Here is a 12,811-nt window from a genome sequence, read left to right as displayed (position 1 = left end):
ACTAGATCAGGTTCTGCCTGTTGAGAAATTTTTCCTGAGTCTGAAATTTCACCCTCAGACAGCCCTTCCCTCACAGCCAATTCCGATTGATGTGAGGGTAAAATAGATAAGGCATCGTCAGCATCTGATTGTTCATCCTTTTTATCTGTATTTAAAACTGAACAATCATGCTTTCTCTGAAAAGCTGGCAGTTTGGATAAAAGATTTGCTATAGAATTATCCACTACTGCTGATAATTGTTGCATAGAAATAAGCACTGGCGCGTTAGTTGTCGCCTGCGCGGGCAAAACTGGTGTAGACACAGAAGGAGAGGATGTAGAGCTATCCCCACTACCTTCATTAGATAAATCATCTTGGGCAACATTATGAAAAATAACAGAGCTGTCCTGATTTTGTTTGGACGCTATGACGCAATTATCACAAACACTCGAAGGGGGAACCACATTTGTCTCTATACACACAGAACATAGGTTATCTGATGGAACAGACATGTTAAACAGATTTAGGCAGGCAAACAATGCAATAAAAACAATTTTAAACAATGCAATAAAAACGATTTTAAACGATTTTAAACAAAAACGTTACTGTCTCTTTAATAAAATGACACATTTATTTCTGAATGTTCAAAAAACTATGAAGGCAATATCCGATTTTTCTGAAATTTGGTGTCTTAATGCTTAGAAAGTATTGCACAGCAAATATGGAGACTCTAGCTCTTAAAACAAGCAAACCGGAGCTAATTGGATTTAACCGTTTTTATACACCACAATCCCAGCTACAGCCTTGCTGCAGCTTTTTACCTTCCTTAGGGGTCACCATTCACAGAAAAAAGCCTTTTGGAGTCACTTTCTGAACCACAGGACCCTCTCACATGAATCTGCATGCACTGCCTTGAAATTCAACTGCGCAGCTGAAGTGCCAAAATGAGGCTTCCTCCCTCAGCACACTAGAGTGAAGGGGCCTTCCTGACTAGATTTAGGTGTCTAAAACAAGCCAGATCAATAAAAAACGTTCCCAAGTGTATGTGAGCTTATAAAATATTTCAAATGGTATAATATTGTAATAAAAACCAATCGATTTAGCCCCTAACAGAGTCTACCAGCATAAAAAACAAAAAGGGGAAGCCTGTTATCTTTTTTGCTGAGGTGAAAGAAAAATGGCTTACCGTTTCCCCTGAGGGGAAAAATGACTGTCATCTAGCATTAGCCTGTGTTGTTAGGAGACTAGTCATACCTGAAGCAGATGAGTCTGCAAACTGTTACCCCCAACTGAAGTTCTCTTGTTTCAACAGTCCTGCGTGGTAACAGTAATGGATTTTAGTTACTTGTGCTAAAATCATAGCCCTCTTAAACAGAAATCTTCATCACTTTTCTGTTATAGAGTAAATAGTACAAGCCAGCACTATTTTAAAATAACAAACTCTTGATAGAAGAATAAAAAACTACAACTAACACCACAAACTCCTCGCCATCCCCGTGGTAGATGCTACTTGTTCAGAGCGGCAAGGAGAATGACTGGGGGGCGGAGCCAGAGGGGGAGCTATATGGACAGCTCTTGCTGTGTGCTCTCCTTGCCTTTCCCTGTGGGGGAGAACATTTCCCACAAGTAATGGATGACGCCGTGGACCGGACACACCAATGTTGGAGAAAATGTGGGTTTAGTATGGTGGTGGTTTTAACATACACAATAAGCTATTTAAATGACACGGTAAAGAAGTTGGTTGCAAACAATTTTAAGAGACATGAAACCCATTTTTTTCCTTCAGCTAAAGCATGTCATTTTTAAACAACTTTCCAATTTACTACTTTCCAATTTTCTTCATTCTCTTGGTATCCCTTGTTGAAAAGCAGGAAAGTAAGCTCAGGAGCGTGCTGTCTCTGCAACACTTTTGTAAGAAGGTTATACATTAGCAAGAGCACTAGATGGCAGCAGTTTTTATAATAATGTTATACATTAGCAAGAGCACTAGATGGCAGCAGTTTTATAATGTTATATATTAGCAAGATCACTAGATGGCAGCAGTTTTATAACAATGTTATACATTAGCAAGAGCACTAGATGACAGCAGTTTTATAATAATGTTATACATTAGCAAGAGCACTAGATGACAGCAGTTTTTATAATAATGTTATACATTAGCAAGAGCACTAGAGGGCAGCAGTTTTATAACAATGTTGTACATTAGCAAGAGCACTAGATGGCAGCAGTTTTATAACAATGTTATACATTAGCAAGAGCACTAGATGGCAGCAGTTTTTTAATAATGTTATACATTAGCAAGAGCACTAGATGGCAGCAGTTTTAGAACAATGTTATACATTAGCAACAGCACTAGATGGCAGCAGTTTTATAACAATGTTATACATTGGTAAGAGCACTAGATGGCAGCAGTTATATAATGTTATATATTAGCAAGATCACTAGATGGCAGCAGTTTTATAACAATGTTATACATTAGCAAGAGCACTAGATGGCAGCAGTTTTATGACAATGTAATACATTAGCAAGAGCACTAGATGGCAGCAGTTTTATAAGAATGTTATACATTAGCAAGAGCACTAGATGGCAGCAGTTTTATAACAATGTTATACATTAGCAAGAGCACTAGATGACAGCAGTTTTATAACAATGTTATACATTAGCAACAGAACTATATGGCAGCAGTTTTATAACAATGTTATACATTAGCAACAGCACTAGATGGCAGCAGTTTTATAATGTTATATATTAGCAAGAGCACTAGATGGCAGCAGTTTTATTATAATGTTATACATTAGCAAGAGCACTAGATGGCACTTTTTCTTGCCCATGTCCAGGCATTTGCACTCTACCTGTCTAGGTATCTCTTCAATAAAGAATACAATGAGAGCAAAGCAAATTTGATAATAGAAGTACATTTTTAAATATTTTTATTTTTTAAATTGTATGAGCATTGTCTGAATCGTAAAAGAAAACAAATGGGTTTCGGGAATAATTGGGAATTTATCAAAAAACCCTTTAATGTTTTTTTGTTTGTTTTTTTCATGTCCATTAGTGAAATTGACAAATTTAATTTATTTGATTTATACTTTGAAACCCAAATAATTATATAAAAAAATACATCTGCTATATTTAAAAAGAAACACAAAAAAAAAACTATCATAATTTTTAAAAAAAAACGCAAAAGCACTTTGCTTGGATTTCAAATGAGTAACAGAATTTATGCTTACCTGATAAATTACTTTCTCCAACGGTGTGTCCGGTCCACGGCGTCATCCTTACTTGTGGGATATTCTCTTCCCCAACAGGAAATGGCAAAGAGTCCCAGCAAAGCTGGTCACATGATCCCTCCTAGGCTCCGCCCACCCCAGTCATTCGACCGACGGACAGGAGGAAATATATATAGGAGAAACCATATGATACCGTGGTGACTGTAGTTAGAGAAAATAATTCATCAGACCTGATTAAAAAACCAGGGCGGGCCGTGGACCGGACACACCGTTGGAGAAAGTAATTTATCAGGTAAGCATAAATTCTGTTTTCTCCAACATTGGTGTGTCCGGTCCACGGCGTCATCCTTACTTGTGGGAACCAATACCAAAGCTTTAGGACACGGATGAAGGGAGGGAGCAAATCAGGTCACCTAAATGGAAGGCACCACGGCTTGCAAAACCTTTCTCCCAAAAATAGCCTCCGAAGAAGCAAAAGTATCAAATTTGTAAAATTTGGCAAAAGTGTGCAGTGAAGACCAAGTCGCTGCCTTACATATCTGGTCAACAGAAGCCTCGTTCTTGAAGGCCCATGTGGAAGCCACAGCCCTAGTGGAGTGAGCTGTGATTCTTTCAGGAGGCTGCCGTCCGGCAGTCTCATAAGCCAATCGGATAATGCTTTTAAGCCAAAAGGAAAGAGAGGTAGAAGTCGCTTTTTGACCTCTCCTTTTACCAGAATAAACAACAAACAAGGAAGATGTTTGTCTGAAATCTTTAGTAGCCTCTAAATAGAATTTTAGAGCACGGACTACGTCCAAATTGTGTAACAAACGTTCCTTCTTTGAAACTGGATTCGGACACAAAGAAGGTACAACTATCTCCTGGTTAATATTTTTGTTGGAAACAACTTTCGGAAGAAAACCAGGCTTAGTACGCAAAACCACCTTATCTGCATGGAACACCAGATAGGGCGGAGAACACTGCAGAGCAGATAACTCTGAAACTCTTCTAGCAGAAGAAATTGCAACCAAAAACAAAACTTTCCAAGATAATAACTTAATATCTACGGAATGTAAGGGTTCAAACGGAACCCCTTGAAGAACTGAAAGAACTAGATTTAGACTCCAGGGAGGAGTCAAAGGTCTGTAAACAGGCTTGATCCTAACCAGAGCCTGAACAAATGCTTGAACATCTGGCACAGCTGCCAGTCTTTTGTGAAGTAAAACAGATAAAGCAGAGATCTGTCCCTTCAGAGAACCTGCAGATAATCCTTTCTCCAAACCTTCTTGTAGAAAGGATAGAATCTTAGGAATTTTTATCTTGTTCCATGGGAATCCTTTAGATTCACACCAACAGATATATTTTTTCCATATTTTATGGTAAATTTTTCTAGTTACAGGCTTTCTAGCCTGAATCAGAGTATCTATTACAGAATCTGAAAACCAACGCTTTGATAAAATCAAGCGTTCAATCTCCAAGCCGTCAGTTGGAGGGAAACCAGATTCGGATGTTCGAATGGACCCTGAACAAGAAGGTCCTGTCTCAAAGGTAGCTTCCATGGTGGAGCCGATGACATATTGACCAGGTCTGCATACCAAGTCCTGCGTGGCCACGCAGGAGCTATCAAGATCACCGAGGCCCTCTCCTGATTGATCCTGGCTACCAGCCTGGGGATGAGAGGAAACGGTGGGAATACATAAGCTAGGTTGAAAGTCCAAGGTGCTACTAGTGCATCTACTAGGGTCGCCTTGGGATCCCTGGATCTGGACCCGTAGCAAGGAACCTTGAAGTTCTGACGAGACGCCATCAGATCGATGTCTGGAATGCCCCATAATTGAGTTATTTGGGCAAAGATTTCCGGATGGAGTTCCCACTCCCCCGGATGGAATGTCTGACGACTCAGAAAATCCGCTTCCCAATTTTCCACTCCTGGGATGTGGATCGCAGACAAGTGGCATGAGTGATCCTCCGCCCATTGCATTATCTTGGTCACTTCTTTCATCGCCAGGGAAGTCCTTGTTCCCCCCTGATGATTGATATATGCAACGGTCGTCATGTTGTCTGACTGAAACCTTATGAATTTGGCCTTTGCTAGTTGAGGCCAAGCTCTGAGAGCATTGAATATCGCTCTCAGTTCCAGAATGTTTATCGGGAGAAGAGACTCTTCCCGAGACCATAGACCCTGAGCTTTCAGGGATTCCCAGACCGCGCCCCAGCCCACTAGGCTGGTGTCGGTCGTGACAATGACCCACTCTGGTCTGCGGAAGCTCATTCCCTGTGACAGATTGTCCAGGGTCAGCCACCAACGGAGTGAATCTCTGGTCTTTTGATCTACTTGAATCGTCGGAGACAAGTCTGTATAATCCCCATTCCACTGTCTGAGCATGCACAGTTGTAATGGTCTTAGATGAATTTGTGCAAAAGGAACTATGTCCATTGTTGCAACCATCAATCCTATTACTTCCATGCACTGCGCTATGGAAGGACGAGGAACAGAATGAAGTACTTGACAAGAGCTTAGAAGTTTTGATTTTCTGACCTCTGTCAGAAAAATCCTCATTTCTAAGGAATCTATTGTTCCCAAGAAGGGAACTCTTGTTGACGGGGACAGAGAACTTTTTTCTTTGTTCACCTTCCATCCGTGAGATCTGAGAAAGGCTAGGACGATGTCCGTATGAGCCTTTGCTTTTGACAGGGACGACGCTTGAATCAGGATGTCGTCCAAGTAAGGTACTACTGCAATGCCCCTTGGTCTTAGAACCGCTAGAAGGGACCCTAGTACCTTTGTGAAAATCCTTGGAGCAGTGGCTAATCCAAATGGAAGTGCCACAAACTGGTAATGCTTGTCCAGAAAAGCGAACCTTAGGAACTGATGATGTTCCTTGTGGATAGGAATATGTAGGTACGCATCTTTTAAATCCACGGTAGTCATAAATTGATTTTCCTGGATAGTAGGTAGGATCGTTCGAATAGTTTCCATTTTGAACGATGGTACCCTGAGAAATTTGTTTAGGATCTTTAGATCCAAAATTGGTCTGAATGTTCCCTCTTTTTTGGGAACTATGAACAGATTGGAATAAAATCCCATTCCTTGTTCTCTTATTGGAACTGGATGTATCACTCCCATCTTTAACAGGTCTTCTACACAATGTAAGAATGCCTGTCTCTTTATTTGGTTTGAAGACAATTGAGACCTGTGGAACCTTCCCCTTGGGGGTAGTTCCTTGAATTCCAGGAGATAACCTTGAGAAACTATTTCTAGCGCACAAGGATCCTGAACATCTCTTGCCCAAGCCTGAGCAAAGAGAGAAAGTCTGCCCCCCACTAGATCCGGTCCCGGATCGGGGGCTATCCCTTCATGCTGTTTTGGTAGCAGTGGTAGGCTTCTTGGCCTGCTTACCCTTGTTCCAGCCTTGCATTGGTTTCCAGGCTGGTTTGGGTTGTGAAGTATTACCCTCTTGCTTAGAGGAAACAGAATTAGAGACTGGTCCGTTTCTGCGAAAGGGACGAAAATTAGGCTTATTATTAGCCTTAAAAGACCTATCCTGTGGGAGGGCGTGGCCCTTTCCCCCAGTGATGTCTGAAATAATCTCCTTCAAATCAGGTCCAAATAATGTTTTACCTTTGAAAGGAATGTTAAGCAATTTTGTCTTGGAAGACACATCCGCTGACCAAGACTTTAGCCAAAGCACTCTGCGCGCCACGACAGCAAACCCTGAATTTTTCGCCGCTAATCTAGCTAATTGCAAAGCGGCATCTAAAACAAAAGAGTTAGCCAATTTAAGTGCTTGAACTCTGTCCATAACCTCCTCATACGAAGATTCTTTACTGAGCGATTTTTCTAGTTCCTCGAACCAGAAACACGCTGCCGTAGTGACAGGAACAATGCATGAAATTGGTTGTAGAAGGTAACCTTGCTGTACAAAAATCTTTTTAAGCAAACCCTCTAATTTCTTATCCATAGGATCTTTGAAAGCACAGCTATCTTCGATAGGAATAGTAGTGCGTTTGTTTAGAGTAGAAACCGCCCCTTTGACCTTGGGGACTGTCTGCCATAAGTCCTTTCTGGGGTCGACTATAGGAAATAATTTCTTAAATATGGGGGGGGAACAAAAGGTATGCCGGGCCTTTCCCACTCTTTATTTACTATGTCCGCCACCCGCTTGGGTATAGGAAAAGCGTCGGGGGGCACCGGAACCTCTAGGAACTTGTCCATCTTACATAATTTCTCTGGAATGACCAAATTGTCACAATCATCCAGAGTAGATAACACCTCCTTAAGCAGTGCGCGGAGATGTTCTAATTTACATTTAAATGTCACAACATCAGGTTCAGCTTGATGAGAAATTTTTCCTGAATCTGAAATTTCTCCATCAGACAAAACCTCCCTCATGGCCCCTTGAGATTGGTGTGAGGGTATGTCAGAACAGTTATCATCAGCGTCCTCTTGCTCTTCAGTGTTTAAAACAGAGCAATCGCGCTTTCTCTGATAAGTAGGCATTTTGGATAAAAAATTTGCTATGGAGTTATCCATTACAGCCGTTAATTGTTGCATGGTAATAAGTATTGGCGCACTAGATGTACTAGGGGCCTCCTGTGTGGGCATAACTGGTGTAGACACAGTAGGGGATGATGTAGTATCATGTTTACTCCCCTCATTTGAGGAATCATCTTGGGCAATATCATTATCTGTTGCAATACTGTCCTTACTTTGTTTGGACACTATGGCACAATTATCACATAAATTTAAATGGGGAGACACATTGGCTTTCATACATATAGAACATCGTTTATCAGATGGCTCAGGCATGTTAAACAGGCTTAAACTTGTCAACAAAGCACAAAAAACGTTTTAAAATAAAACCGTTACTGTCACTTTAAATTTCAAACTGAAAACACTTTATTACTGAATATGTGAAAAAGTATGAAGGAATTGTTCAAAATTCACCAAAATTTCACCACAGTGTCTTAAAGCATTAAAAGTATTGCACACCAAATTTCAGAGCTTTAACCCTTAAATTAACGGAACCGGAGCCGTTTTTACATTTAACCCCTTTACAGTCCCAGAATGAGGCTCTGTCTATAACTAGAAAGGCCCCCATCTGAAAAAGGTGTCCAACACAGTGCCTGCCGTTTTTCTAAACGTTCCCCAAGATTATAATACCAATAATTAGTTAGAATCTGCATAATATGCCTAGTAAAGCAATTGTTTTAGCCCAGAAAAATGTCTACCAGTTTTTAAGCCCTTTTTGAAGCCCTTTATTCTTTTATGTTTAACTAAGAAAATGGCTTACTGGTCCCCATGAGGGGAAATGACAGCCTTCCAGCATTACATGGTCTTGTTAGAAATATGGCTAGTCATACCTTAAGCAGAAAAGACTGCTAACTGTTTCCCCCAACTGAAGTTACTTCATCTCAACAGTCCTGTGTGGAAACAGCAATTGATTTCAGTTACTGTCTGCTAAAATCATCTTCCTCTTACAAACAGAAATCTTCATCCTTTTCTGTTTCAGAGTAAATAGTACATACCAGCACTATTTTAAAATAACAAACACTTGATAGAAGAATAAAAACTACATTTAAACACCAAAAAACTCTTAACCATCTCCGTGGAGATGTTGCCTGTGCAACGGCAAAGAGAATGACTGGGGTGGGCGGAGCCTAGGAGGGATCATGTGACCAGCTTTGCTGGGACTCTTTGCCATTTCCTGTTGGGGAAGAGAATATCCCACAAGTAAGGATGACGCCGTGGACCGGACACACCAATGTTGGAGAAATATATATTTATTTTTTTCTGACAAATTTGAGTTACATTTTCCTTCCCACTGCATCATGTGACAGCCATCAGCCAATCACAAAATACATATACGTATACACACTTAAGGGAATAGTTTAGTCAAAATTAAACTTTCATGATTCAGAAAGAGCAGCAGTTTTAAGCAACTTTCTAATTTACTGCTATTATCTGATTTTCTTCATTCTTTTGCTATCTTTATTTGAAAAAGCAAGAATGTAAGCTTAGGAGCCGGCCCATTTTTGGTTCAGTACCTGGGTGGCACTTTCTGATTGGTGTCAAAATGTAGCCGCCAATCAGCAAGCGCTACCCATGTTCTGAACCAAAAATGGGGCAGCTACTGAGCATAAATTCAAATAAAGATAGCAAGAGAACAAAGAAAAACATGAAAATGGGAGTTAATTTGAAACTTGTTTAAAATTGCTGCTCTATCGGAAATATGAAAGTTTAATTTTGATTAGACTAGCCCTTTAAACTTTTGCACGTGCTCAGAAGGAGCTGGTGTCTCAAAGTGTGCATATAGAACGATTGTGTACATTTTAGATAATGGAAGTGAATTGTAAAATTGTGTGCTCTTTCTAAATTTTCATTTTGACTTTAGTGTTCCTTTTTAAACTTTTTTTTTTCTCCGCAGCGTGGCTGGGTTTTAAGTTCAAACAACTATTACAGTTTTAGCAGCCAGAAGCAGAACCCCGAAGAGGCAACTATCCCGTCCACAGAACTAGCCAAGCAGGTCATAGAGTATGCTCGCCAGCTGGAGATGATCGTCTAGTGGGGCTGGAAGACATCAAAGTTCTTTTGTTCAATTTTTTTTAATGGTCTCTGTTCTTACCTGTATTTTATAGTATGGGGTGGTTTTTGGATTATCTTTCTATGGATCCTCTCTCTGGGCCATTGAGCTCAATTGTCCTCCCAGCTTGACAAAGGACACTGCACCATTCAGCACTGTAACGTCCTTGTGTGCCGTTATGGGGTGCTTGTATTTGGGCAACATTATTGCATCGTGATGGTATCCAAATACCTGCTACATAGCTGCTCAGGATAATTACTCCCTGCACTGAGACTTTAATTACCATCATTAAAATTCATGTTTCTCTGTGGCTGAGAGCTTTTATTTAGCTTGCTTTCATTATAAAAATATTGTTGGAAAAATGTCGCTATTTTACACAGAGGCTCCATGCTTCTCTTTCTGCTTGTAGCACATTCGCGTCTCCTCCTAGGTACAAACTCGCCACTACTCATGATTGCGTCACACTTGCAGATCCCAACATGGCTGCATTTAGGAAAACTGCATACTCTTTATAACTGGGGCACGGAATCAGACTTGCCAGGTCCTCCTCTGCAACATCAAATAGTAGATTCCATCCTCCATATTTTTTAAACAGACCTTTATTTTCTTACATGGGGTCCAAAGAAAAAAGTACAATGTTTCAGGCCTTTAGTCATGTATGTTTATTCACAGGTTTAATAAAAATGTTTGAGATGTAATACTTCATTATGTCCACAAGATGTCGCTAATATGCTGAAAGTGCTCCTATGGTAACAGGTGAGGGTATAAGACACAAACCTGTGTATAATCAGGCATAAATGACTAAGGGCCTAGCATTGGCCTGAAATGTTTTTGTACTTTTTTTTTTTTTTTTTTTTTTTTTTTGGACCCCATGTAAAAAAATAAAGATCTGTTTTAAAAATTTGGATGCAGGAATCTACTATTTAATTTTTAGAATGCTCACAGCTTTACTAGGCACAGAACTACAGGAATGCACGTTCCATTAAACAATAAAATAAATAGAAGTGCTTTATTCGTCTTAAACAAAACTTTATTTTACTGCACATGGATACAAAAAACACCATGTACAGGTAAAGGTCTGGTTTGAAGAGGCTGGCAAATCGTATTTATTGACTTGCATATACAGAAAGGGTCACTTACATTCTGTAAATCTACTTTTGTAGAATGATTCTTATTTCCATTGGAGCATCAGTTTTGTTAAAGTGAGCATATTGTGCATTTCTCTTGTGGTTTTGGCCAATATTAATTTAAAATTAGCCATTATCAAAAATGTTATCATTAAAGTGAATGTAAAGTTGAATGAATGAGTGCCCGGTTTTTTAAAATACTTTTAAAAACAGGGACACTTTCATTCATGAAACTTTACATTGCAGCGTATTTTTTTTTTTTTTAATAAATACTTACCTTTTTCTTTAGCAAACACAGACTGCGATCCACCGCCCGCAACTCCTCTGTGCTTACTTCAGCAATGACGAAACCGGGTTCCTCCAATCATGGCGTGCACCTCAGAGCATTCATCTCATGAGGCCATGCCGTGATTGGAGGAAGATGGTTTCGTCATTGCTTTGCTAAGTACTGCATGAGAAGCGGGTGGAGAATCGCCGATCCGGCTTTGCTTAAAAAAAAAAAAAGGTATTTTTAAAAATACGCTGCAATGTTAAGTTTCATGAATGAAAGTGCCCCTGTTTTTAATAGTATTTTTAAAAACTGGGCACTCATTCATTCAACTTTACATTCACTTTAATGATAACATTTTTATGTTAAATTATACAATTAATTTGTGCTTTGGATAGCTAAAAATGATATATTAGAAAATATTACACTGCCCCCACCCAGTTACTTCAAGTGTGTGTGTGTGTGTGTATATGTACGTACGTATGTACGTACTCAGCCGGTAACAAAGTTTGATGCTGGATAACACATGTAGAGGACTGGGAACTACAAGCTATAGAAAATGACTGATAAATGCAAATGTTTTAATAAAAACCTCATCTTTGAGGGGGGGAAAAATGTCTGTTTTAACGAAAGGGGCCAGAAGGCAGGATATGAATGTGTATGTACAGAGTGGTTAAATGGGCGCTAAACTTGAAACAATATAAAGTATGGTAATAGTAAATCTTAAAGGAATATAAATCTCAAAATTTAAATTTATTTCATTTTTGCAATTTACTTGCAATAGTAAAACTTCTTCTAGTAACCGTTATTATTTCAGAGCCATTTATACATTCTATTCTTTTGAGGGTGTAGGTGCTGGCTGGTATCTAAGAAAATAATGTAAAGGGCATCTTAAATAGTTTAGCTTAATTATGCATAGTAACGAACTCTGTCTTTGTTTTGTTTTCCTTTATTTCTGAAAATTGTGAGTTTTCCAAAGTTGAGAATTGGAGGTTGACCTGCCACCTCTCAAAAGCCTTACTCTGCCCCATATCTGTCTCTAACTGGCTTCAGCAAAGCTGATGATACCCCAAAACAAAGCACGGTTTGCTAACAAAATGTCAGTGGCTATACTACAGTAACAAGTCTAGATTGCCATCTCCAAATAAGTCAAGTGCAAGGGGGGACTTTTTCCAATGAAAAGCAATCACAGCAAATATGACGTTTTTAATATAATCATAAAGTGTTCACACTCCCCTAGTATGAGAATTTATTGGAAGAGATTATGAAAGTGCAAGATGTTTTATGTTATTTATACTGGAACACTGCAGAGCAACTGCAGCAACTGAGAGCTGGTGATACATATACAGTTTAAAATGAAACTGAACCTATCAGTGATTTGTGACAGAACATTGTTTTCATATTTGTGTATTCTAATTTATTATGAACCATAAGTGTGCATTATTATCACCAATTGTGTCCGTTACAGTGGTAAAATGACATGCTAAGGGGGTAAAACACACACATACAACAAACAGAAGTGAGTACACCCCTGTGCAATATCACGTAAATGTCAAATGATTTAAAATTGTATGACCTTACAGTAATTGTACTAAGCATGACAATGCAATTGACTGCATCTGGATGAAAGTAACCAAGCTCACT

The 12,811-nt window shown here is 39.4% G+C and overlaps 1 protein-coding gene across 1 annotated transcript in view; it reads left to right on the top strand.

Annotated features, from left to right (window-relative positions):
- Nucleotides 1-10,082, top strand: part of PSMD8 (proteasome 26S subunit, non-ATPase 8) — a 39,612-nt gene extending 29,530 nt beyond the window's left edge. Inside the window, exon 7 of the mRNA XM_053721624.1 lies at nt 9,617-10,082. Within this exon, the coding sequence (XP_053577599.1) occupies nt 9,617-9,754 (138 nt within the window). The 3' untranslated portion in view covers nt 9,755-10,082. The remainder of the gene's footprint in view (nt 1-9,616) is intronic.
- Nucleotides 10,083-12,811: the final 2,729 nt, after the last annotated feature.

This window comes from Bombina bombina, chromosome 7 (assembly GCF_027579735.1).
Source record: "Bombina bombina isolate aBomBom1 chromosome 7, aBomBom1.pri, whole genome shotgun sequence".
Taxonomy (NCBI): domain Eukaryota; kingdom Metazoa; phylum Chordata; class Amphibia; order Anura; family Bombinatoridae; genus Bombina; species Bombina bombina.
Note: the sequence above shows the minus strand (reverse complement) of the source record. Positions and strands in the feature narration are given on the sequence as shown.